The 26,567-nt window shown below is 41.1% G+C and overlaps 2 protein-coding genes across 4 annotated transcripts in view; both read left to right on the forward strand.

Moving 5' to 3' along the window:
- dner (delta/notch-like EGF repeat containing) overlaps positions 1-8,526 on the forward strand; it is a 56,425-nt gene extending 47,899 nt beyond the window's left edge. Inside the window, exons 8-14 of one of the 2 annotated variants that reach the window (XR_004897392.1) lie at positions 1,012-1,245; positions 4,948-5,070; positions 5,242-5,355; positions 5,698-5,829; positions 6,005-6,254; positions 7,082-7,261; positions 7,333-8,526. Coding sequence is in view for 1 of the 2 variants with exons in the window: in XM_031293299.2 (XP_031149159.2) it covers positions 1,012-1,245; positions 4,948-5,070; positions 5,242-5,355; positions 5,698-5,829; positions 6,005-6,254; positions 7,082-7,193 (965 nt within the window). In the remaining variant the exon portion in view is untranslated. Of the gene's footprint in view, positions 1-1,011; positions 1,246-4,947; positions 5,071-5,241; positions 5,356-5,697; positions 5,830-6,004; positions 6,255-7,081; positions 7,309-7,332 lie in introns of those variants that run through there. The other variant, XM_031293299.2, reaches the window with a different exon arrangement.
- A 4,816-nt stretch (positions 8,527-13,342) lies between these two features.
- The window catches only part of pid1 (phosphotyrosine interaction domain containing 1), a 32,454-nt gene continuing 19,229 nt past the window's right edge, over positions 13,343-26,567 (forward strand). For both annotated transcript variants that reach the window (XR_004897365.1, XM_031293316.2), the window contains exons 1-2: positions 13,343-13,613; positions 26,269-26,415. Coding sequence is in view for 1 of the 2 variants with exons in the window: in XM_031293316.2 (XP_031149176.1) it covers positions 13,584-13,613; positions 26,269-26,415 (177 nt within the window). In the remaining variant the exon portion in view is untranslated. The remainder of the gene's footprint in view (positions 13,614-26,268; positions 26,416-26,567) is intronic.

The raw sequence follows: 26,567 nt of genomic DNA on the forward strand, positions 1-26,567 counted from the left end.
ATCAAAGTAAAAGAAAGAAGAGACAAAAGTCACCATACATTTAAGTCAAGAGGTCTTTGTGTGCGTCTCTGACAACTAAACCCACAAACATTTCTTTGTGAACTTATTTGTAAGAGGTGGTCTTAGATGGCAGAAGAGTAGGTGGAATTTCATGCCAAAATGGCTGTCACATATCGTACTGCAACACCTGATTTGCATAAACACAACCCCTGCTGTATCACTCTGCCCACCATGTTGCAAGTACCTTCTGAAGTCTTGAAATTAATGAACTTCAAAAAAGTTTCATCTAGTCTCGCTTTCCCAGACCTTCCTCCACCGCGGCGCTGCGGAGAGTCTGGTTAGTTCACACAGCATTCCGGGATTGGAGATAAACGTGCTCTGGTTTATTGGCATTTCTTTAAACCAATCACAATCGTCTTGGGCGCTAAGCACTGGGAAAAGCTGAATAGCCTCGGGAAGGAGAGAGTTTAAAGGTGCTCTAAGCCAGTCATTCCCAAACGCGGTAGGGAGGGGGAGGGGACGGGATGAGGACGAGGGAGGGGCGAGCTAGCCTCCGTTTTGTTTGACAGTACTTTGAACTTCAACAAGAAGTGACATCACCCAACATCTCTTAGAGCACCTTTAAAATGCCAACACAAAGGAAACCCAAGGCAACGGACATCCGGCCTAAATGAGTGAAATCCAGCGGAATTTCCGTCGGCAATGGAGTGATCCCGAAAGTGGAACGTTGAGGATATAGACTAAATTTCATCTGACCTTTGCCTGAAGAATTAGCAATAGGCCTGCACATGCACCTCAGCCTGGTGCTCTACTACATGTTGTTTAATGTTTTCTAGCTGATAAAGACACTCAGGTGTAAATAATATCAAGGGTACTGGCAGCATTCCAGAGGTTCTGCTTTCCTTTCAGGCATACGATTACTATTATATTATTTTTGTGTCAGTTTCACATAATTTTATCTCTCTCTGTCCGACCATTTAACACCATCATCTCTGCCTCTCCCTCTTGCAGGCTACCAGGGTGCTACGTGTGAGCAGAAAGTGGACCCGTGTGCCTCCAGCCCCTGTCACAATAACGGGACATGCTACGCCCAGGGCCCTGGCCCCCTGGGGTTCGGCTGTAGCTGCACAGCAGGCTTCACCGGCCCTACATGTGCCCAGCTGGTGGACTTCTGTGCCCTAAACCCCTGCGCCCACGGGGTCTGCCGCAGTGTGGGTAACAGCTACAGGTGTATGTGTGTCCCAGGTGAGCTGCAGTGTCATCTCAGTGACTGGTGCTTTTACTAAGACTTTGAGTGCTGCTGGCCGCTGATGTCATGCTGCTGTGGGCATCAAGAGCCGAATTTAGCCAAAGTCAGTTCGAGGTGGGACAGCTCACCTCGTTTTTAGTTATTTGTTGAACAGTACATAATAAAAAGAGCATGTGTTATAAGAATTTGCTAATTTAAATTAATATATTAACCCTCGGACCATAACAGCAATTTCCCCCACAATTCTTATATATTATACTTATGTTCATCAAGCAGAAGAAAATAAAATATCTGACCAGACTTTTAGGATGGGAAGATACCTGATCAAGACATCTTTACTTTTTATTCACCACTTGGACTTTTGAACAAAAAATGTCAAAGGTCCCATGGCATGAAAATTTCACTTTATGAGTTTTTTTAACATTAATATGCGTTCCCCCAGCCTGCCTATGGTCCCCCCCAGTGGCTAGAAATGGCGATAGGTGTAAACCGAGCCCTGGGTATCCTGCTCTGCCTTTGAGAAAATGAAAGCTCAGATGGGCCAATCTGGAATCTTGCTCCTTATGAGGTCATAAGGAGGAAGGTTACCTCCCCTTTCTCTGCTTTGCCCGCCCAGAGAATTTGGCCCACCCATGAGAGGGAGACATCATGGCTTTCAAACGAGCAAAGTGGCAGTTGGTCAAGACCACACCCCCACCCTCACCTTGCCTTCCTCCTCTCTCCTCCTCAATACCTACAGACACAAAAATGGCACATACTAAGGAAAGCTCATTGTGGGACTGGCTCTAGTGGCTGTAATTCTGCACCAAGGCTGAATTTCGGGAAAGAGACTTCAGATACAGTATTAGGGGACCACTAAGGCATATACTGTATAAAAGCATCCAAAGAGCACCATGTCATGGGACCTTTAATATAAGTCTCTATAAACATGAGCTATTGCCTTGGGATCCCTGAGCACTCGGACCCCTTGGGTCTGAGCTCAATTCAGAAATCCATCCATAGCTTTAAGATACCTTCTGAATCCATCACCACTCTAAATATAGATTTACAACCGACACATAGTGGTATGTATAAAGACAGTGACTTTTAGCATTGGCTTTGATTCAGAGGAGCAGTAAATATCGTCTGGCTGAACGATGAGTTATTTTTAGACGGGACGATTGTGGTGCTCGCTCCGATGCCTCTGTGATTAAATCAATTGAGTGGAATGATGACTTATCATTATCCATCGTCTTGCAATTACCTTGCTCGGACGGTGAGATAGATGACTTTCCCAGTGGGCCATAAACATAATTTGACATTTTGCCCCTACTGCTCTCTGTTTACACCGTCTGTCAGTCATGTATAAGCCAGTCACCATCTGCGTCTCTTACTTGATGCTCCCATTCATTCTCCAGCATCAGCAGCCTATACAGTAGCTTATTTTGTTGTCTATTTTGCAGTATGGCTTAGCTTGAACCAAGATGCTATTGACATATCTTAAAAGTATAGTCTCTGCAGGACACAGACAAATTGCTAAACAACTTTTTTTACCTATTGATTTGGATTTGGAATGATATGAGCTTTTTTCTAGCTCTTTTTCAAACCTGAGAAACAGTTTCTTAAATATTTGAACTGTAAGAGTTAGCGCTTGAGTCGATAATCCGTCCATAAGCCATTTTCTTCATGTTTATTCAAATGCTTTCACTCTTGCTGTTTCCCCGCATGCAGAGCAGTCATCCCTTGCTTTCCAATTATTGAGATCTATTTTTTCTTCCCCACAGCCTTATTTTTTTCTATTATGCATTTCTTTCATATTTTTCTTTTTTCTGCTTCTCCCTTTGTCCTTCCTCGTCTTTATCTTCCTGCTGTTTACCTCACCTCATTCCCCTTTCATCCTCTGTTGTCTGGTTGCCATGGTGAAGCAGTTGCCTTACAAGTGTATGTGTGTGTGTGTGTGTGTGTGTGTGTGTGTACGCGGCTCCCAATCAATTGTCTGAGTCTGTGACTATGCTGGTTGAGCAGATGCTGCCATCCAATGAAATGTCTCCACTCAGATGACCCTGTCTAATGGGATTGGTGAAATTGGTGATTTGCAATTAGCATTGCATACATTACAGTAAAAACACACACACACACACGCACACACACACGCACACATGCACGCACACACAAACACACACACACACACACACACACACACACACACACACACACACACGCACACACACGCGCACACACGCGCACACACACACACACACACACACACACACACACACACACACACACACACACACACACACACACACACACACACACACACACAGGTCAATTTTGTTGACCTTTTCTCCACCTCATCAGAATGCCAGCTGGTGTCTGAGGTGTGATTGTGTGTGCATGCTGCGTATGAAAGTTTGTATTTGTGTGTGTGTGTGTGTGTGTGTATGCGTGGGTCTGTGTGTGTGTGTGTGTGTGTGTGTGTGTGCCTGCATGCATGTGTTCACATGAATACAGTAGTTTCTGTGCTTATCTGCCTTGTTTAAATCTGTGATTTTGGGTGTATGTTGTGAAAATGCCTGCTGGCTGTTTGAAAGAAGGCTGCTGGTGAGCTGATATGTAGAAGGATCCCTCCTCCAGTTTTCTGTAATCCAGCTCACATGAGAGGCTGCCATCCCACCAGCCAGCCTACAGATAGCAGACAGAGTCTTGGAAAGGCACTTGACATTTCACTGGCATTTCAAAGAGAGGACCCTAGAGGATCGGACTGGGATCTTCATTAATTCCCCCTCTCTCCTTTCCCAAACACATGTTAGCTAAGGTCCAGGTAGGGTTTGTTGAAACTTTGACAGCACTGCGACCCAATTGACAAATGTAGTCAAAGTGGGAGCGGAGCTTATGAAAACAGATTGCTAAATTAGTCGTGTAAGGAGTCAAGAGACATTGGTCTTCTGGTGATTTTTGTTCTCAAGTGGTAGATGGTGAAGCATTTCTATGAAGTACAGCTGTGAATGTGAGCAGGTATATGAGATATGGTCTAAGGTACATCATATGGTCCGGGAATATTCATGTCAGCCTAATTACTGAATATTTATATGCACAGTGACTGACTTGACTAAACATACTGACTCTATTCACTCTATCCTCCAGTCTTTTCCTGTGTTTTAAAAAAAAAAGTTGTATATATAACTAGCCCATAAACTGTAGCAGTGCATGTTAAACAGACATAATCTGCACATTACATTTAGCTTCTAAATATTATAGGAGAAATAGAAGAGTAATTGATTGTCTGTTACTTATACAGTGACCATGTTTTCAGATGTTGCAGGCTTATTCTACCTCAGTACGCAGCTGCCATCCCATGGAAAACACAGTGCACTGCATGTCATTTGACCTTATGCCCAATACCATTGAAATGTTGGCAAAATACTGGGCTGACAATATATTAAGACTGGATATACTGGAATAATTGTTTAATTGATTGACATCTGTAGTTAACCAGTGTTGTTTTTGTGTCTAGGCAGATCCAAAGATGTGTCAGTATATGTAAATGACTTACACTAACTGCTGATTACAGCTAAAGAGCATGCCTTTTTCAGCAAAACACTCTCCTAGATAAATAAAGGTTAAAACATCATCTGGGTGCAGCAGCAAAATGACATGATTAAGTATTTAATGACTCTAACATTAATATATGCTGTATATATTTGTGTCCTATTAAGGTTACCATGGCTTGTACTGTGAAGAGGAGTACAATGAGTGTCTGTCTGCACCCTGCCAGAACTATGCCACCTGTAGGGATCTCATCAATGCCTATGAGTGTGTCTGCACACCACAGTTTGAAGGTATGTACAGTATGTGTGAGCATATGGGTGAGCATATGGGTGAGTATGTGATTATTTTTAGATGCAGGCACACAACTGTAAATTAGCTTTTCTTCTACATAGATGTTAGGGTTTCATAGGACATGTTCTCTGTGTGTGTGTGTGTGTGTGTGTGTGTGTGTGCATGTGCAGGCAGACACTGTGAAATATACAAGGATCCATGTCTGAAGATGCACTGCCAGAATGGAGGCCACTGTGAGAGTGCAGGACTCAATGTTTCCTGTGCCTGCCCACCTGGATACTTGGGTGAGCACTGAACTGAACAGTGGTAGAAAATTAGTCCCTATTAGTATGATTTACAGTTAAGGCTGAACACCAGGATATTGTAAATGATGCGTTTAATAGACTGCATTAAAAACGACTGCATTCAAGCTTAATATAAAATAAGATGAGTCTCCCCTCTCATACAGTTTCTTATTGTGATAATATTTGGTCAAATAATAGTGACACACTACTATTCTGCATTTTGCTATTAGTGTTCCTGTGTTTGAAAACAACTGCATCAGGAGTCAGAATACTGGGAGCCTCAGTTTCTGCTCTTGGCTTTATTGCTCTTGTTATTGAACGCAACCTTACCTGTCCGCTTAGGGGAGACGTGTGAGGTCGACATTAACGAGTGCGAGAGCAACCCTTGTCACCATGGAGGAACCTGCATTGACCAGTCAAATGGCTTCACCTGTCACTGTCCACCTGGGTGGGTGGGGCCCAGCTGTGAGATCCGTAAGTCAGCCTGTCAGAAACTGTCTGGTTCAGCTATTAATCTAAAATCTGACATGAGGAAAGCTACATGTCTTGTGTGTGTGTGTGTGTGTGTGTGTTTGTGTGTGTGTGTGTGTGTGTGTGTGTGTGTGTGTGTGTGTGCGTGCGTGCGTGCGTGTGTGTGTGTGTGTCGCAGACCTGCAGTGGAAGCCAGCACAACACACTGAGGACACCCTGACCAACATGCCCCGCCACTCTCTCTATATAATCATCGGAGCGCTGTGTGTGGCCTTCGTTCTCATGCTCATCATCCTCATCGTGGGCATCTGCCGCATCAGCCGCATCGAGTACCAGGGCTCGTCGCGCCATGCCTACCAGGAGTTCTACAACTGCCGCAGCATTGACAGCGAGTTTAGCAATGCCATCGCCTCCATCCGCCACGCCAGGTCAGTGACAAGATTTGAATATTTTAATTAGTTGACAACAAGCCTTTCAGGAAATGTTACGGAAGTGTTGTGAGGTTAATGTCACTCAATTGATTTATGTAAGTATTGGTGCTTTTACTTACTTTTGCATTTTTTAAAGGGGATTTCTATCTCAACTCAAGGTCCACTTACTCCATTTTTCTGGAGCTGAAAACTCCAAAACAAACAGTTGCTGTTTCCATGGTCAAGGATAAACTGTCAAGCTCAAGTCAGTTTACGAGTCATGGGAAGTACTACTTACCTTCTGAAAACAGTTCTGTTACTCTGAAGGAGTTTCCTTTTTTCATAACGTCTGAGAAAATAACCCCTAATAACATCGTTAGGGTTATCGGATAATGTCATCATGGGGTGTTATCTCAGCTTTAGCCGGGAGACCTTAAAGTTCTAACGGACAGCCTGATTTACAACCTCTGGATGTTGAGTTTAAAACACAGAGACATTAAACAGGCAGGGAGCGTCTCACAAAAAGACGCTATTGAGTTGCATTGTGGAAAGTGTAGGATCCAGTGGTTTTAAGCTAAAAGCTAGGATATCTCAGACTCAGACACTGCATACATTTTAACCATTCTTGTTTTTATTTTATTATTCTATCTTTTGTGATTCCCCTTAACTTTATAGAAGTCCAACACTAAATCACTGAAGTGCCCTTTTAATAAAAGTTACTGTTTACTCATACTATTTGTTACTGTATCACTAACTCCGTACCAACAAAGTAAGGGGCTACATTACAAAACTGTATTTGATGATGCAATATTGATGCACTGTTTGTGTTTATGCTTTCTCATTAGATTTGGCAAGAAGGTCAGGCCTGCCATGTACGATGCCACTCCCATCGCCTATGAAGACTACAGTCCTGACGACAAGCCTTTGGTTACCCTCATCAAGACGAAGGATTTGTAAAACACAACCATCCCCAACTCATCACAAGCTGTACACTGATGTACACATGTGCATACACCCACCCACCCACCCACACATACACACACACACACACACACACACACACACACACACACACACACACACACACACACACACACACACACACACACACACACACACACACAAACATATACAGAAACTCAGCATAAATCTTGAAGTATTTCTTAAGAAAAAAAATAACAGCAAAAGAAAATTGAATGTAAATTGGAGAAAGAAAATCCAATACTCTGTAGTAAAAAACTAATCTGGATTTTGATACATCTATTTTCCTGTCGAAGTCCACGATAAGGCTTTATTGTAGCATAAGAGCATACTTTGCATTACTTAAGTTATTGATGATGAGCGACACTACCAGTAACCCCTGCTGTACAAGAGTGATGACTTTAGTCTGCACCAGACTGTCTGTCTGTCGGCAGGGCCAGAAACCCACAAGCCTAAATTTCTAAAGTATAAACTCAGCAGACAGTGCTGACGGCAGTCCTTACAGGTGTGGTAGAAATAGTTGCACTCCTCTAGGTGCATACACTGTATCTTTTTCTATATCTAAAAAAAACAATCTACAGTAGGTTGCCTTACCTTGTGCATGGTTAGATTAGATGTTCTCTCTGCATTATTTTAAAATCCTTTGTACTTGGTTGTTGTTGTTTTCTTTCATTGCAGTTGTATTTCTCTCTGTCAAGATTGTGCCAAATATTTTTGTTGTTGTTGTAATTTGTGGTTAGTAGATCTAATACACACATGTATAAAATACTAGTCACACAAATCTTCTTTTTAACAATACATATTGTCCTGTTCTTTACATGCAAGTTTCTCAATGGTGTATGAATAGTAAAGAAAGTGGGTTTACTGGAGTACTGTGTGACCCTACCATCCTACTATATGTATTTCAGTGATATTTAGGATAATGGGCAGGTATATTTCTCAATGCACAGAAAAATAGTTGGTTTTACTAAGTGTACCTGTTTATGCCAGTGTACAAATTAACCTCTAGTATTGACAGTGTTAAATAGTTTCTGCGTGAGAGTGTCTTTGCTAGCTTTAGGGAGGAGAGGGAAGAGGAGATTGAGAGGGACGATATCTACTCCACAATACATGTGCTTCTGTGTCCTGCCAATGGAAAACTCTCTGTCTGTGCAGCTGTGTTGTTCCTCCTAAGGTCAAGCAATGTTTTACCAATAGGCTCAGCTAATCTTACTTTTTTTCTCTCATTTTAAACACAGCGACCACATGATTACCTATTATCTATGTTGAGTGATATAAACAATAAAGATTCAAGTGAACATAACCTTAAGTACTCGCATGGTGTCTCATGTGAAGTATGTTGTTGACAACAGTGAGTGGTGGCAATTGCTTTTTTTTATGGTTTTGTAGTTATGTAGAATTAACACCAATCAATCAATCACATCTGCAAACAAGATATTCTTGTCAGGGTCAACAAACCATTTAATGCTCCAATGACAGTTGTTTTTTGCACTGCATGGATCATATTTGGGGCAGGAGATACCAAAACGATTAGTATTTAGCTTAGTTCGACAACATCATACTAGTGAAAACACAAACATCAATTTAAACAGATAAATGAGAATACAATACCAGGAAATTTAAGTCATTATTTATTTATTAAGTGGTACTGTTAAATATACTATAAGTATGACGGGGAAACATTTACAGTATTTGCATGAATTTAACCTAATGAGTAGTTTGCCGTAAAGGATTATTCCAGTTAATTTTTAAAATTTTTATTTTTAGGCCTTTATTTGACAGGACAGCTTAGACTTGAATGGGGAGAGAAAGGGAAATGACATGCAGCAAAGGGTTGCAGGTAAGAGTTGAACCCACGACCGCTGTGGCGAGGACCGAGACTCTGGTAACTCAGGTAACATAACCCGTAGAGCCACAACATACACAACTGCCACATTTATGGTGAATACGCCAAGATAAAATTAACTGGAATAGGGGCACCTGGGTAGCTTTCTTTAACTCCAATATTATTACATGACACAATAGCATGCTGCAATCGGTTTTGGGCTGAAATTATTAAATTGCTTTGAAGGCATGGATCGTAATTTTTTTACAAACAAAAACCAGAAAAGGAATTCTCTACAGCGTCTGTCTTTCTGCAATGTCCCAAGGCCATACCCACCAGACTGAACCTTCAGCCGTGGGAAAGCCCTTTTATGGAGTGTTGGTAATGTGAACACCCTCAGTGACCTCAGGCTTTATCCAGATGTTCCCCATGTAAACATCTCTAAATACAGACTGAGACTGTGGAGTCATGTCCAGTGTTGGGCAAGTTACTTCCAAAATGTAATACATTATTGATTGCTACTTACTGTCATTTGAGAGTAATTAGTTATATTACAATATTACTGTCTCTGAATTGTAATGCTTTACACTACTTTTGCGTTACTTTTGAGTTACTTTCACCAAAATAAAAGCGGAAGTATGACTTGGCAGGTAGCTTGTGAATTTCACCAAGGGATCAACAAAGTCTCATCTTTATCCACATAACAATTTATTCATATTATTTTGTATTATTAATCTAAATCTGCAAAGTAACTAAAGCTATAAAATAAATAGTTAAGTAAATCATACAATAGCCTACTTGACTCTGAATTGTGGTGGAGTAGAAGTAGCCTAATAAGTAGGAGAAAATGAAAATACTCAGTTAAAACCTTACAATTGAATCGAAGTAGCCTACAGTAGGCTATAGTTACTTTCCACCGCTGATAAAATGTAATGATATTACGTGTAGCAAGACTAAACATTAATTCCTGAGATGTTGTTATCTGTCAGTTGCTCGGTCACATTGCTGTCAGCACTGACAGGACACAGATGTACCTATAGAGGGTTTTCACCGACGTCACGTTCTGGGCGGTAACCTGGATGCGCGGCCATATTGGAGGCACTCGGTGTAAACAACTGAATGGAGTAATGGAGTATTGTGCACTTTGGATACTTTAATACTTTATGTCTAAACAACAGAAAAGCTCATCAAAACGCGTCCAAGATGCAAAGGCATGGAAGGACTTGGACCACAAAAAAAGGCGCGATATTTTGAGAAATTACAGTTTACTGGCGGTGCAGATCCCTACAAGTTGGTCCCCTCTTCTTGGACCCATGGCGACCCGGTGATTCTTCCTTCAGTTGCATATCCCAATATAGTCAACTACCTGGTTTTCTCGCCGAGCCCATACACAGCGGAAGACCTTAAATCCTACAAAAGTTTGGAGGCTTATAACCAGATGGTGTGTGGATGGGTGAGGGAGACGCAGTACCAAGTCATTAAGAACCAATGTGTTGTGAAGGTCAAAGTAAGTAATACAATAACGTCTTTAATCAACCTAACCTTAACTGTATGATATCATTGTGATACTCAAGGTGTAGCCAAGTGACTCTCGATAGTTTTTATTTTTCATTTCAAAGACCGAACAAGACAGAGTTTTCCCTCGTAGATCCTGGTTGAGCTTTGCCAACCACAAGCGCCTCCTTTCCTCTGATAACTTCTGGCATTCCTCTCCCTGGTTTTTAATAACTTTTGGAAGTCGATAATATTCCAAATGTTTTTCTCGGTCTGACCTATTGGTACAACCTAAAACACGGCAATAATTAACCATTTTCTTTGATGCCGTTCGGGATCTACTTCAGTGCCTGTGCTTTGTTGTGATGCGGAGTACCTCCAACATGGCGACTTCGGGTCTGATGACGCGTCTGATGATGCGTCGTGAAAACCCTCTATAGCCTACCGTCTCTGGTTCTGGCTCTGACCACGGAAACAGTGACGAGACAGCTCGCTTCAACGCAGCGTAAAAAACTCCGGAAAATAATGTCCATGTCGCAAATGTATCCGTCTCTGCAGTCATTTCAACCACCAAATCCAGCAACAGGAAATAACACTCGCAGACTTTTTTTTCTGTGCCGAAATGTTTCGCGGTGTTGGTGAATTCTTAAAAAAAACAAACGCCACTAAATGTCGGGTTAAAATGCGTTATAACTCGCGTTACTGAGATTGTAGGCCTAACGGGTATAATTGTACCGACATTTTATTAGTAATGCATTATATTACTGCATTACAGCAAAAAGGAATACATTACTGTAACTGCGTTACTTTTGTAACGCATTATGCGTCACTGGTCATGTCGCTCAACACACCTACATATATTATGTGTATATACACACACACACACACACACACACACACACACACACACACACACACACACACACACACACACACACACACACACACACACACACACACATTTCAGGAGCACCAGATGTAATTGATGGCTCTCACCTTTGCCTATGGTCTGCTTTGGAGGCCTTGTGCTTGACCTTTGCCCTCTGCCCTCTGTTTGCCCTGGAATGTCAGTGTGTTAGCAGTTTAGCTTGACACAAGTCTCAAAACACATTGTCGTTCTCTTTCAAGGCCTCCACCTTGATAAACTAAGATTCTCTCACTGGGCTAGAAGCAGCGGTGTGGTTTCATAACAAAACAGTATCACTTTTCAGAAAAAAAACAAAATTATTACACAATGTATACATTTTGGCAGCAGTAAAACACATTCCACATAATAATAGATGATAATTCAGTGGATTCCTAGACCACACTTTTAGAATAACAAGTACACACTAACCATTCCCAGTTCAAAACAGTCAGGCGAACTGAATGCTTCTGGTACAACTTGTTTTTGAGAAGCTTAAGATCAAAATGTGTGGGCATGACTGCAGCAATTCCACATACACTTTGTCCTTAGGTGCCTTTGTGAATCTTGGGAATTATGAGAATGGAAGATTTCAACTAACCACATTTGTATTACCACTAGCCACTGAAATAATGCCATGCCATTTATGTATGGTTTTTATATGATCATTTACATTTTAACTGCATTCCTGCAGTGGCTGGCTACTCTGGTCTGGATGACTAATCTTCTGAGGCCTTGAAGTCTTCTTTATAACAGTGCTAAATATAATTACGAGTCAAAGAGTCATACATTTCTTATGTTGATTTTACATTAAATTAATATGAAAATTAGATACTTGTGTAGGGTTTTATTTGAAATTGTTGTTTTAGCAGCTAATTTTCTGCCACTTGAACCAGAGTTGTGTCATTAGAGAAAACAGGCCTTTTCTTAAAGTGACAAATATGAAACAAGATATGTCAGTGTGGACCCCATAGAAGGAACTTAGTACACCAACCAAATGTGCTTTCTTTTCCACCATTTTACAAATGCACTAATGTTGGCCACTTGGGGGCAGAGGAACCAGCTGTAAACACAACACTAGCATCGCCTTATAAAGTTATTATGGCAAACAGTTTTCTATTTACACATCCAGCAATCACAGAGCAACATTAGCATTCATTTGAAGTCATGTTTCTGGCCACACGACAGATGCAAGTCCAATATTTACTGTCCCTTTAACTCTGGTTTGACTCCAGTTCTCCTGAAGGAAATATCTGGCTCTTTATCAGCTAAATGCTCCACGGTGTTCACCAGCTAATCGCTAACGGTCTGTGTGGTTTGGTGCAGGGCAGGCACTTATTTTTTTTCACAAGAAATAGCTGCCTGCTAAAAGCCAAGTAGATGAGAGCGGTGGGAGTGAACCAAAACAGGAAAGTTGCAGGCAATAAAACCAAGACAATTAGCTGAAAGATGCTTAAGTGCTCTGTAGCAAAGGGAGCTGCAGAGTTGGGTAGCAATTTTCTATGGGTTGTGGGCTGATTAGTGTAGTTTTAAGATCTCTATCTCTCGATTTTTGATTTACGAGAAAGCTTGAAAAATAAGTAGTTGTCTGTATGTGGGACATAGCAAAACAGCATGAATTCTCTTATCAAAACTGCCAAAATGTAATGTCTTGAAGTTTAAAGGGGCTGTACTTGCTGCTTTATTAATGATCTGAATGTCAAGTACAGCCCCTTTAAACTTGCACCATATGGTCTTAATCTTTCTGCAATAAAACAATTTAAAAATGCCACACAGCATCTAAACAGTAGGCTATGCTATTAGCATAGCTGCACATTTAAGCTAGTTTCTGCTTGAAGCTCAAATCCACCTTGTCACTGTTTGTTTGTTCGCCTCTCTGGTGGAAGCCTCGATTTCCTAAAGCACCTGAAAGCAGCATTATGAGCCGACCAGACACACAGAGAGACAGAGAGCATGTTACCTCCACCTGCTGGTCGGTCTGATAACTACAGCCAGGCGGAGCAACATACGGTATTCTTCATTACAGAGCAGTCCAGATTGAAGGAGGACAGTGAGGCAAGCCGTGAAAGCGAGCAGATGTGAACCGGACTACGAAAAGAGAACAAGCTGCAGTTAAAGACGGAAAACCTTTGATACTGCTAATATGTGGCAACCCGCTTCGGAGCGATTGCAGGTAAGATTCGGATGTGTGTGAAACGCTTATTGTCGACATGGCAGCAGTAAATAAACGGTTGAGCCGTGGTAACAGTCACTGAAACCCCCCGTGCTGTGCATGTCTTCAGCCTGGAGAGCCTTGCTACGATTTCTGAGCAGCTACAGATGTTTTGTGAGCAACGTCTTTCGCTCGAATGTTGTTAGCCGTCTTTAAAATGTTAGGGACACGTTCTAGGTATTTATACAATCATTTGTTTTGCTAATCTCTCTACCTCTGTGATACGTTAAAAGGAACCTATTCATGTTAGGCAAACCGGGGACAGAGTGCAACAATTTGTACCTCCGCTGCATTCCGGTGATACCGCTGGAGATTTGCAAAAACATTTTTAAATTGCCAAAGACAAGCATATTCCTGTGTATAAAACGCCTATTTTGGCCCACAGGCCTGTTTAATCCAATACTCTACCTTTACACTAACCTACTGACTACAACTGCAGGCCTTCTCTTCTGTTGTCAGTCTATTTTCCCTTCATGTTGTCACATCAGGATGCTTAATCTACTGTTTTCCTCTTCATTCCCGTGCTAAAATGAAGAAGAAAAAGAGCAGTCTCTGGAGAGTAACCTGCCGCCTGCGACCTGTTAAGAAATGGAAAACACACCGTTAATGACACGTAGTTTGATATCCAGGGGCAAGCTGTGCACCAAGTCTGGCTTCACGTCTCCTGCAGACGTAATGCTCTCCAGATGTAGGACTGCGGACTGCCTGCCAAGTGAACTTGCACAATCACTTCTTCTGCCCAGGCGTCAAGAAGATGGAATCACGAATTATTTAAACCGAGAGTTCCGGTGTTCAGATGTGGAGTTAGGGGCCGCTGTAAATCATCCCGTAAACACACATCTGCATGACCCCCGACGCTTAATTCATTTAAACATCCAAGTAATGTTACTGGCTCGTGTGTCGCCTAGCAACCGCGTTCCAGAACTATCACCCTTTGGATGACATTCTATCATTTATACTCTATTAGCTGTTATTGATTAAGGTTGATTGAACACACTGAGCTGTGATTTTTGGATGAACTTCAGTGTCAAGTTCAACAAGTGTCATTCAGGCACCATATATCTCACATTTTCCGTGGCTCCTTGCTTAAGTACATTTGGGTAGTGCATGTGAGTAAGTTAATCATTCCAGTCACTGCACTTTGCCAACTAATCACACACTAAAAGACAAATAGAGAATAGCCCCATGGTCAAAACAGAGTGATAGAACTGGGATGTCATGTTAGCAACTGTCATATGGGCACTATACTGATCATCAGCTTATGAGGGTGCAGAATGGGCTGCGTCCACGTTATCATGCATCCTCTCTGTGTGAAGAACCAATGTGATTTTACTGCTGTTACATCTGGGAAGCACTTAATTGAGATTCTGAAACTTTTGCACATATAAAAGAGTAGGCAGAGCTATTTTTCAAAGTGGCACTCCACCGATTTACACTTGAAGATCAGTTTACCGGTACTTATCATGGGGAGAGCTTTCTGAAGTCTGAGAAAATAACAAAACATCAGGGCTCTCTCAGCTTAGCCTTGGAAACTCAAAAAGAAAGAACAGGAAGCATGCTTTACAAACTGATGGCATGGAAACATGGGCATTTATGTTGAGTTCATGAGTTCGTTGAGTTGCATTATGGGAAATGCTGGACACAGTTTCGTGAAAGCGCAATGCTAGCTGGAGACAAAAGGCATGTTTGAAGATATCATACTTTTGATAACCGCCACTTGGCTCACACCGGCTTACCTCCTGGAGACCAGCTGTGGCCCAAAGTTGATAAAGAGTTTAGCATGTTCCTGCTGTCCATTTGAAAACTAGCAACACTAAATGGCAATGTTTAACTTGATAGATGACTTTTGAGGTGAATTTGGATCAACAAAGTCTGCCCAGGTAGTTCTGTTCTTATGTAAACCGCAGAAACCCATATGAATCCACATGTACTGCCTATGTTTTGGATCAGTAAATAAAATGTTATAGTTCTAAATTACATTATAAATGAAAAAAGAAAAGTGGTTATATAGAACGATAGCAGTACCTGTCCGTTGCTTGCTTTGTAACCCTGGCAACGGTCATCCTTTAGACTGGTATCCATTACTTCTTTTGAGTCAGGAGTGGTGGGGTCTTCTAGAGCTGAAAGTGTCAGGTAGCTGATCGAGAATGTACTAGTTTTTATCATCTTCTGTTTTGTTGTTTTCATTCACTATGGCATCCGTCCATATTATTCTCACTTGTGCTGTCCTCTGTTGCCATAGCAACACCTGATGTCTTGCTGCATTTTTGTTTCACGCTCAGGCAGGGAAGAGGAGGGGGGGAAAATAGATGTTGGGGGTGAGAAGATACAGGTCGTGTGGAATGAGTTAGGCATCATCACCATTGACAAGCGGCAAGCCGCTTTTATATTGACAACATATATATAGCATATGGTACCAAAGTGTGTGTTGCAATGCTGTGTGTTGGTGCCTCTCTCATCATGTTTTCCTCTCCCTGTCTCCGTGTCCATTTCCCCATCCCTTCTACCTTTCGCTGCCTCAATCAGTTTCGGGGGCCCTTTTTCTTCAGGCAGAGGCCATGTTGGTTCAACAACAGATTGTGCAATATGCAGTGTTCTGGGTCTCGTATGCAAGTTGGCATAGGGGTTAAGCATGCACGCACACACACACACACACACACACACACACACACACACACACACACACACACACACACACACACACACACACACACACACACACACACACACACACACACATATACATACTTCCTTTTTGAATATCCCTAGGGCTACCAAAATGTTTTTTCCCTCTGTCAGCAGCTCTTCCTTTAGCCATGGTTTCCACTTGTGACACTTAATGTGTGTGACTCTGACAAACAGGGCTGAGCACATAAAAAGATGTGGACCTGACAGTGCAGTAATAGCTGACTGAGTTCAAACACGGTGGGAACCCGCCACTATCTGTTCATCTTCTTTTCTTGTTACTGTGGCCATCTCTGTCTGCCTTTATTTGTGTCTGTCTGTCTGTCTGTCTGAGGTTGCTTTGTGGCTACAGCTATGTTGTTGAGACTGTGGCCTTGGTGGCAAAAGGAATCCACTAGCAGACTGGCAACAAATTCCCATGGTGCCTTCGACACATTTATTCAGCCAGCACACATTTGCCTCTTGTGAACAAATTGGCTTTTGGCTCTTTGTATTTGATGAATAGGTAGAATCTCCTGTTTGGAAGTTATAATTTTTCAAGGTTTTCAACGGATTTGCATCTGACCAGACTGATCCACTAAGTGGCGTATGTATGACACGCTAATACGTATGCCATTTTGGCATGTTATCAAGACGCATAATCGTTTTTTAGCGTGTTTATCAATGCTGTTTGGCCTCCATTGACTTATATTAGATGTGAATTATCGGCGTAGCGAGTAGTATGAAAGGAGGGAGGTTGTGTCCCGTGTTTTGCGTTTATCAACCGTTTTTTTTTTTTTTTTTTTTAAGAAAGCCTACCCCAATGTTCTTTTCCTAAACCCAACCATTTATTGTTTCCCTAAGCGTGTGACGTTGGTCACCGTCGTGGTTTTGTCATTTTTTTAGTGTTACTAAAGCCTTTCCCAATGTTCTTTCCCTAAACCCAACCTTTTTTTTTTTTACATGCGTGTGACGTTGTTCTCGCGATAGCACGGCACATTCTCGCGTGGTGGTGGTGTGTATGTTTACATCCGCTGTATACAGCGTAGACATACACTCGGATAGCTCAAAATACGTACAGATAACACGCCATTTGGCTTTAGGAAAGTGGCGTGTATGTTTACTCAAAGTTATGATGCCATGTTGGTCTTATCCTTCCCATATGTCAAAACGGAAGTGTCTTAGTTATGTAGCTACTTTTCTTTAGATTTTACTTGTTTTTTGTACAAAACACTACATTGGATCGCACTTTTTGGCCTTACCTTTTTTTCCTGTTGTGTCTTGGTATTTAGCAGGGTTAATATTTTCATTTGCTATATTAAGGCTGGAATTGTGGTGCTGCATGTCTACTAAGAATGGTATGTTATGGGTTATGGGTATGTTGCAGAAGCTCGCTCACATCCCCCAGGTAAAAAAAACAAATTGTACCCAGGCGTTTAACAAGCTGGGTGATATATCCCATTGGGTTGTGGGTTCATAACTTATTGAGAAAAATGTGAACATCATACTCAAAATCAGCACAAACATTATCACACATTTTCCTAGTTTTTACCATTAAATTAGGGACATTTGTGAACATGTTACAACTGAAACAACTAGGGTAATCAATTAATCAAGCGACTGACAATTTATTGGCAAGGCAAGTTTATTTTGTATAAGAAAAAGGTGTTGCATGCTCTGGCCCCATATGCATGTGGTGCACGATAACTAAATGCTGCGTCTCCATGTTTAGTTTGCACATTAAGTTAGCAGCCCTCTACCTGATGACATGAGAGGCCAAGAGAGTTCATTGATCATTGGGTATTGGGTATTGGGTATGTATTTTGGACATACTATACACAGTTTTTTACCTGACAGTAGGTGAATAATGGAACACATTTAAGTTGTCCATGTTCTTCTCAGTGGGGCATTTTTTTTTGTCATTAGCAGATGTTTTATATGCCCTGGCTCCATGTAGACTATTTAAGATGTTGCAGTGGGTTCATTGTTTATGTCAAACAGTTGTTGATGTTTTTACTGCCAGCCAGAAATTGCCACCCCCAGGCTCTGAGGTTTGGGTACTTTAATACCCACTTCCTCCTACAGAAGTAACCCACCAATCACAACATCCGATCATTGACCTTCTCCCTCCCACACGCCCTTGTGCTCCAATCATGGTTAAGAAAAATAGGCTTTCCTCTGCGTAGGGACCTCCCACAGTCCACTCCGCTCAGACATATTTCCCCTCGTAAACTGTCCCAGGATCAGAGAGCGGAGACTGTAAACACATAGAGGGACAGCTTAGAAAGTTACACTGCCCAGTCCTTACCATGCAATAAACTGAGGGAGGTGCATCCTACTTTTGGCTTTAGGTAGTAACTGCCACCACATGCTGGCTCTTTTCTCACTGGCTAATGGCAGTGGTTTGTTGCCTGTTGTTTTGTAAGCAAAATATCTTGCGCTGGGTTTAAAGGTACCCTATTGAGTTTCTGGCTACTAGTGGCACAATTGGACAATGTTTTTATGAGCCTGTCCCCATTTGGTTAGTTTCTCGTGTACACACTAAAGGATGCATAGGCACATGAGCGATAGGATACACATTACTGCCAATAGTTTCCTGATATTCCACTGATCAACAGGTGGCAGTAACATCCCAAGAAACTTAGCAATGCATTAGCAAATGGCGGTGAAGAAGAAGACTGCCAGCAGGCAAAATCAAGGGGGTAAGCGAGCATCCGGAAAGCGCACCTCCTATGGGGAAATTCTGAGGATAACGAGCCATCACCTTCCGCTAGCATTCCATTGACTCCCATTCATTTTGCCGTCACTTTGACAGCGAATAACTTTACATCTGAAGACTCTATTTGTCCATTGTTTATCTCTAAAGAAACACGGAAATGTATAAAAGGCTCCATTACCTTGTATCTCACGTTATGGCCCTGTAGCAGCCGTTTTTATAAAAATAGGCTAATGATTGTGTCATAACCACGCAACTTTCTGTTGCACAGTAGAGAAATTACCGTATAGTCAGGAGAAGCTCGCAGGCAATCGGGGGGACATGGAGGCATGCAGTCAAGGGAGAAGCCCATAGAGAGTCCATGAAAGCATCGGAACAAAATATTTTATAATATTTAGATTTCTCTTGGCGCAGCTACCAGAAGACTTACAAAGTTTAGACAGGTTGCTCACGTCACATCTACGTCGTCAAGCTCAGTTTGAGGCTGTGCAGCAGCTGCGCAATACGCTCAGCCATCACCGGAAAAGTGCTTCTAATTGAGTTCACTGGTCTCCGTCGAAGTCTATGGCGTCGCTGTGTCCATTTATTACACTGTCTGTGACAGAAATGGATGTAAACAGTGCAGGTTCTGAAATTGGCTTTGCAAATAAATATTTTCTAGAAGACCTCAAGCATACAATTCATTTTGGTGAGTAATACTAAATGTAAACAAAACTTTGTTTAAAAGAAAACGCCACAGGGTATCTTTTAGGTTTTGTCAGCTAGTATAGGAGGAGCAATGCGCAGCTCAAGGTGTGATGCTTGATGCTCTTACTTACTTGTTTTTCCTCCATAGAAATTTGTCCCACTTGGTCATTGAATACGATTCTGGCTTCTTTTAAAGCTCTGTCCATACTAACTGTCATGGTTTGTTTCCTGTCCATGTACACCAACTGTGATATGGTGGTAGTGGCCACACTGATTGCAGGCATCACCCCCAAAAGTAAAACCCAAGCTGGTAACGGTGATACAAAATTTTCTTTTGTTCATGGAAACAGTTATATGATTCTGTTTCTGGACCATTCCTGACTTTACACTTCAATGTATTCTGTTTTGAAAATGAAAAGATCTGATGCAGTACAGATGACCTGGTAACACACAGTGATGTTCTAGTGTCTTGCACTCTGCCGACAGACCTACAACATCTGGTACAGAGCTCTACACACTCTTTCATCTTCCAGCCCGCTACATGTGTGTGTGGGTCCGTCTATGCAGATGTGTATGAGACACTGGATAATGTTGACAAACTGTTTTGGTCTTGAGGTCGTCTGTGTTAAGCCCCTAACCATACTTTACAAAAATGTTTTTAGGATGAACCAGTAGCCATCTGTGTATCCAAGGGCTGTATCTTTTCAGAATATCATTAGGGGTGCACGATTCAGAAAATGTCACGATTCGATTCAATATCGATTTTTAGGCTCAACATTCGATTCAAAATCGATTTTCGATTTAAAAACAATTCTCGATTTAAAAAAAGATTCACAGTATGTAAATGTAGTTACTTTTCCCATGTGATTGCTGTAGCAATAGAATAAAAAAAAAAAAAAAAAAATGAATACATTTTTGATATTCTATGAATCGATTTTGAATCGGTAGAGCTTGAATCGTGATACGAATGTGAATACATTTTTTTGCGCACCCCTAAATATCATGCTTTTTAGCGATGAAACATCTATCCATTTAGCTTCTGGTGTTTTTTTTAACAATATTGCTTTCTCAGCTTCCAGTTTTCCTACTGTCATGATCACAGCCATATAACCCCTATTTTGTGTCTCAGTAGGCGTAGCAGAGGTCTGTTTTTACCCTGTTATGCAGTCTAACCATCAGATTGACCCGAGAACCTCTTTCCTGTAAGAATGCTCCCTCAGGGGGCCAAAAGTTTAACTTACCATCTGTGACCTGCTAAGCTCATCAATGCAGAGGGCAAACTCTCCTCTGCTTGATTTTCTGTTGGACGTGATTGTTCAAATGTTTTCTTGGATCGATATATTTTTAAATGCGCATATCACAATTAAGTAAAAGTAAAGACTCTTAGAAAAATTTGCATTTGTACTTGTTTTAATGACACTTGTGATTTCCAGCATTAATCAGGAACATACTTGAGGAGCAATCATTCAGAATTAGCTGGCAGCGCTGGGTCTGTGGGATTTGACTTGGTCGTCTGCCCTATTCTAAATATGAATGCTTCTCTCTTAAAAATATGTAAAATATTGTGGGATAAAGTTGATTGGAAGTACTGTTTTTTTTAAGCAAATCAACTCATTATACGATAAAAATATAAATAACAGAATTATTGTAAAAGTTGTAAAAGGAGTTCTGGTCATTTTTATTGTGACTTCTTTAAATACATGTTAATCACATGGGTACAGCAATGGTTCATTTTGGATGCATTTAGCATTACAGTCATGCTGCAGTGCTAAATATATACATGTAGACCTTTTTAATGTTATGAAAGTCAATGTCATAACTGGCTAACAAATGACCAAATAGTTTGGATTTACATCAAGTCCAAATATAAAGAGTGGAAGTAATACAACTAAGTAAGTATAAATAGATGTAACAATAGTTGGTAATTAGTAGTAATCAAAGAGGTGTAATTAAAATGCATGTGGACTGAAAAAAACCCAGGCCTATCAACAAATGGCATATTTTTATTTTGTTAACTGAAGAATGATAGCAAGTGTGAAGAAGTCTCATAGTCATATAATCAAATATTTTCGATGTATCAAATATTTTAAACATTTAACTTTTTCATTTATCTGCAAGACATGGAATCTTTTTGTCATACAAATAAATCTGAATCTGAATGTAATGGAATAATTAGCAGCTGCACTGAGAAAAAATGAATCTCTGTGATCATTTAGCAATGGTCCCCCTGGGTCCTTTAAAACAGGGGAACCTGGTTTTGAGGAGAAGTCATGCGCTTCTTTGACTCAGGCATAAAATGCAGATTGACGCTGACAAGGACATTCTTCGCGGTTGCTGTAAATGTGGGCTACTGTTCAGAAATTCATCCAAGTCAAACCAATAAATTCATGTAAGAATGTTGGTGATAATCCCAGATAGGACCCAAAGAGCTCAGAGCATGGCGTTGAGGACTTGAGGCCAAACAGGGTGTTGGCTGTCACTTATCAAACCCTGGCAGAGTTGTGAAATTGTTTAAAGACCCTACCGTTAGATTTCTGATATGTGTGGATTTTGGCGACGCCTCAAGTGAGCATTGAGCCATTTGTGTGTATTAGTAGTGTGACAGCTACATTAACATGAGGGTGTTATTCAGATGTAAATATACAACATTACATTTATCATGGATTTATGGGTTTTAATGCAAGTGCATACAAGTCAATAGATGGTGACATATAAAATGTACTACATTTACGTAGTATGTATTAGATTGCGGATCGGGCCGGATTTTTCTGTATGAGCCCAGCCCGCGTCCAACAGAGCAGTAACCGAACCCGACCCGATCCCGACAGGCATTAAGATATTTATGTCTCATACATTTTTTTTCTCATACTAATGACACATACGTTTGTTTGCTGGTCCGCTGAGCTGTGTGTGAGCTGCGAGGGGAGGACAGGGAGAGAGATGGCAGCTCCTCTTTCAGATTCTTCCTCACCGTCTCTCACAAAGGCTGACAGTTATGTCAGGAAATGAAGCGACGTGATTAAAAATGCATATCGCGCTGATGTGACCGAGCCCAACCCGAACCCGAACATAATTTCTAAATATCTGTCCGAACCGGCCCGGCGGGTCCCGTCAGGTTCGGGTTGGGTATCCATCCTCTAGTATGTATGGAGATCGGGTCCCTGTGTGATTGCTCAAATGTCAATCTTAAAACAAGGTTCCTAATCCTGAAATAGGACTATTATTTAGATATTTGAGGTTTTCTTGTGACAGCAGCCATTGTTTAGCATGTAGGTCTGAGGTGTAGACACGACCCTTGTCTTGTAACCAAACCACACTGCCCTGATGGTGGAGACAGAAAACCTGCCTGGGTCCAAGTTAAAGTCAGAAATAGAATCAATAACAGCAGTAACTTAATGAGGAGACTGTTGGGACTTGAGAAATAAAAAACATAAACATGCAGTATAAATATTATAAATAGAATTCCAGAGTTACCCCACAAGTGGCCCTCCGCTCCGCTCAGGCCTTTTGCTCCTGGTGGGGGGGTGGAGGAGTCGGGGAGCCCACCACAGCCGCCACCCCCCACCCCCAACCGCAAGAATGTGAGCCGCTGTCAGGAAGCTGTAAAGTGCTGATGCGGAGGTCAGCGAGCGTTTACACACATGTGGCTTTACTTTCACAGCTCCATCTTGCTTTTTCTGCCTTTCTCCTTCATCTGCTCCTTGTTTTTTCTTGCCTTATCACCCTCTTTCCTGACTGCCCCCCCTACTTGGGGAGGTGTTCCTGGGGTTTTTCCTCCAACAGGTTGCGTGTTGTACTGAAGGGCATCATCATAGGAGTGGGGCTATTAGTTGGATGGCACTCATTATTTTTTTGCTTTTATTAATGACATTTGTACATACAATTTCAAAATCTTAAATAATAGTATTGTTATTGGTAGGGTAGCGGTAATATAATATAGCCAAATGACAGGTATTTGCAGTCAGATTAATGTAATTAAACGTGTGTCACAGACATTGACGAGGCAGACTACAAAGCACCAATGCTAGGAAATTTATAAGAATACTCAAGAATGTTTTTAATTGAATATGTGTAACATATTTATATTACAATATTCAATGCAGTGGTCTTAAATTTAGAGACTGAACACCAAATCTATTTCTTGAAGTTGATTGAGGATGTTCTACTTGGCTTTGCCAAACAAACCAACACTGAAGATTGATGGCAGCCTGTTTTGGCAGGATTGACTGTTTTCATCGCCTGAAAATGTTGAGCATCTGTTGCATAAAAAATGGACATTGTGCAGGTCCAACACGGAAAACAGCTCTGAAGTGCCAAAGAGAAAAAAAACGTGAATGGAAGCATTTGTAAAAAATTATCTGTACTTAACAGAACAATGGTTCATTTTAAAACATATTCTGAGAGTTACACTGATAGATGACTAGATTAGCGCCTGCTATTACAATTGTCTGTAGCCTCTCAAACCTCTAATATTGACTGTTGATTTGTGTATATCCTACTGTCCACTTTATTCCCATATAATGCCATATTTAATGCTGTCTTTTTTTAAACTTTATCCTTGCACTGCTATATGTAGTTATATTACTCTTGTCTATATTCCTTGCACTATTGGACTTATTTGCACTACCACCATGACACACACTCTCGTAGAGCACCTTACCTGCCCTGTCACTGCAAGCGTCTCATGGTTATACATCCCTTAGTACATTCATGTGGATTTTTATTTAGTATTTTTTCTTTTATTGTCCATATTATTCATGTGGATTTGTTTGTTTTTTGTTATTTCTTATTTTATCATCCTGTTCATGATGTATGTGTATGTTGTGTGTGATGTCTGTAAGCTACTGGGACCTTGAATTCAATAAAGTATCTATCTGTCTATCTATCTGTCTATCTGTCTATCTGTCTATCTGTCTGTCTGTCTGTCTGTCTATCAGAAAGTGGGTATAATAATAAAGGTGAGAAATAAAGGGAATTGCATACAGTTACAAAGTCTACAGTAGTGGCTCTGTGAGGCCGTAAGGCACAGTGATGCCTTAAGGTACATGCTAACAATAACAATGCTAAGTAAGCTATAATGAATCCGAATTAGAATGTTCACCATCTTAGTTTAGTATGTTAGCATGCTAACATTTTATGCTAACATTTAATTAGCAGTAAACACACCTGAGGCTGATGTGATGTCAGTAGTTTTCCAGGTATTTGGTCTAAAATATATAAATAAGAAATTTGACCAGATGATGCTGCTAAATTAAACATCAGGGGATCATCAAAGTCATCATCTGGGGACTATGAATGTGTGTACCAAATTTCATATGACAGTTGTTGAGCTATTTCAGTCTGGTCTGACCGTGTCCCTACCATGGCTAAAAAGCGAGCAAAGAAAATATCGTATTCAAAGGTAATTGCCCATGTACAAGACATTATTTTCACAGACCATTTTAGAGGTGCAACGATGAATCGATGAATCGATTAATTGTCAACTATTAAATTAATCGCCAACTATTTTGATAATCAATTAATCGTTTGAGTCATTTTTTTATTAAAAAAATAAGATTTCTCTAATTCCAGCTTGTTAAATGTGAATATCTTCTAGTTTCTTCTCTCCTTTGTGACAGTAAACTGAATATCTTTGAGTTTTTAACAAAACAAGACATTTGAGGACGTCCTCTTAGGCTTTAGGAAACACTGATCCACATTTTTCACTATGTTTTGACATTTTTATAGATCAAACAACTAATCGATTAATCGAGAAAATAATCGACAGATTAATCGACTATGAAAATAATCGTTAGTTGCAGCCCTAGACTATTTGCTACTGCTGTATGATGTTGATAATGGAGGGGAGCTGCAGACACACTGCCCAGCAGACATGCCATATGCCTGTGTCTTTTCCTTAGTTGTGAAAGTACTGTTTCATGAGCTGCTCAGCTTTGTCTTGACTGTTTCGAGGAAGCCCTGAAATTCCACGGAGCCAGATCCACCATGTGGTTCTGCTCCGCTTCAGGAAACACTGGCCATGGACTGTAGTATGAGAGCAGGCGGCTCTCCTCTCTTACTTTGACAGAGGCAGCGAGGGCAGAGCTCCCTTCATCTGCTCTTCACATTCCACTTTCAGCTGAAAAAAAATCTCTCACATCATCTCACTTTTAGCCTTCACCTCCAGTTTTCACTACTGAGATTTTGTGTGTGTGTGTGTGTGTGTGTGTGTGTGTGTGTGTCAGTCAAACAAAAGCTTAAAATATAATATCCCAATGTCTTTTGTTGGTATTTCTACCATTTGAGCCTCATAAAAGGTTTAAAGAGCATTAAGCTGAATTTTATTTTTCATTTACACATGTATAAATCTCATCTATGGACTCAAAGGTGGCGACACTTTAAATGACAAAAACACTAAAATGCTGATGTTGTGGAGGTTGCATTTCTTCGTGCCTCCAGCAGTGTTCACAAGGAAACTACAGATGTTAACCTATAGACTTCAGTAGCTGTGTGGTACTGGTTGTACGTTTACCTAAAGCACAGTGTGTATACTTCTCTTTTCTCCATCAGCACTTTCAGACCATGCTGAAGACCAAGCTAAATGTGCTGACGCTGAGGAAGGAGCCCTTGCCCACGGTGATCTTTCACGAGCCTGAGGCCATCGAGCTGTGTTCCACCACACCGCTCACAAAGAGCAGGACCCATGCTGGGTACAAGGTAGGGTCACATGAACTTGATAATCCCTAATCCAGCCCCGTTCCTCAACAGTAAATCTATAATAGCATTAATGGAACCATAATCCATCTGTTTTTCCTTTTCCTTTTTGGACTTACACGTTTAGTTCATCAACATACAAGAGTAAAGTTTTT

This window comes from Sander lucioperca, chromosome 5, assembly GCF_008315115.2.
Source record: "Sander lucioperca isolate FBNREF2018 chromosome 5, SLUC_FBN_1.2, whole genome shotgun sequence".
In the NCBI taxonomy this organism is placed as follows: domain Eukaryota; kingdom Metazoa; phylum Chordata; class Actinopteri; order Perciformes; family Percidae; genus Sander; species Sander lucioperca.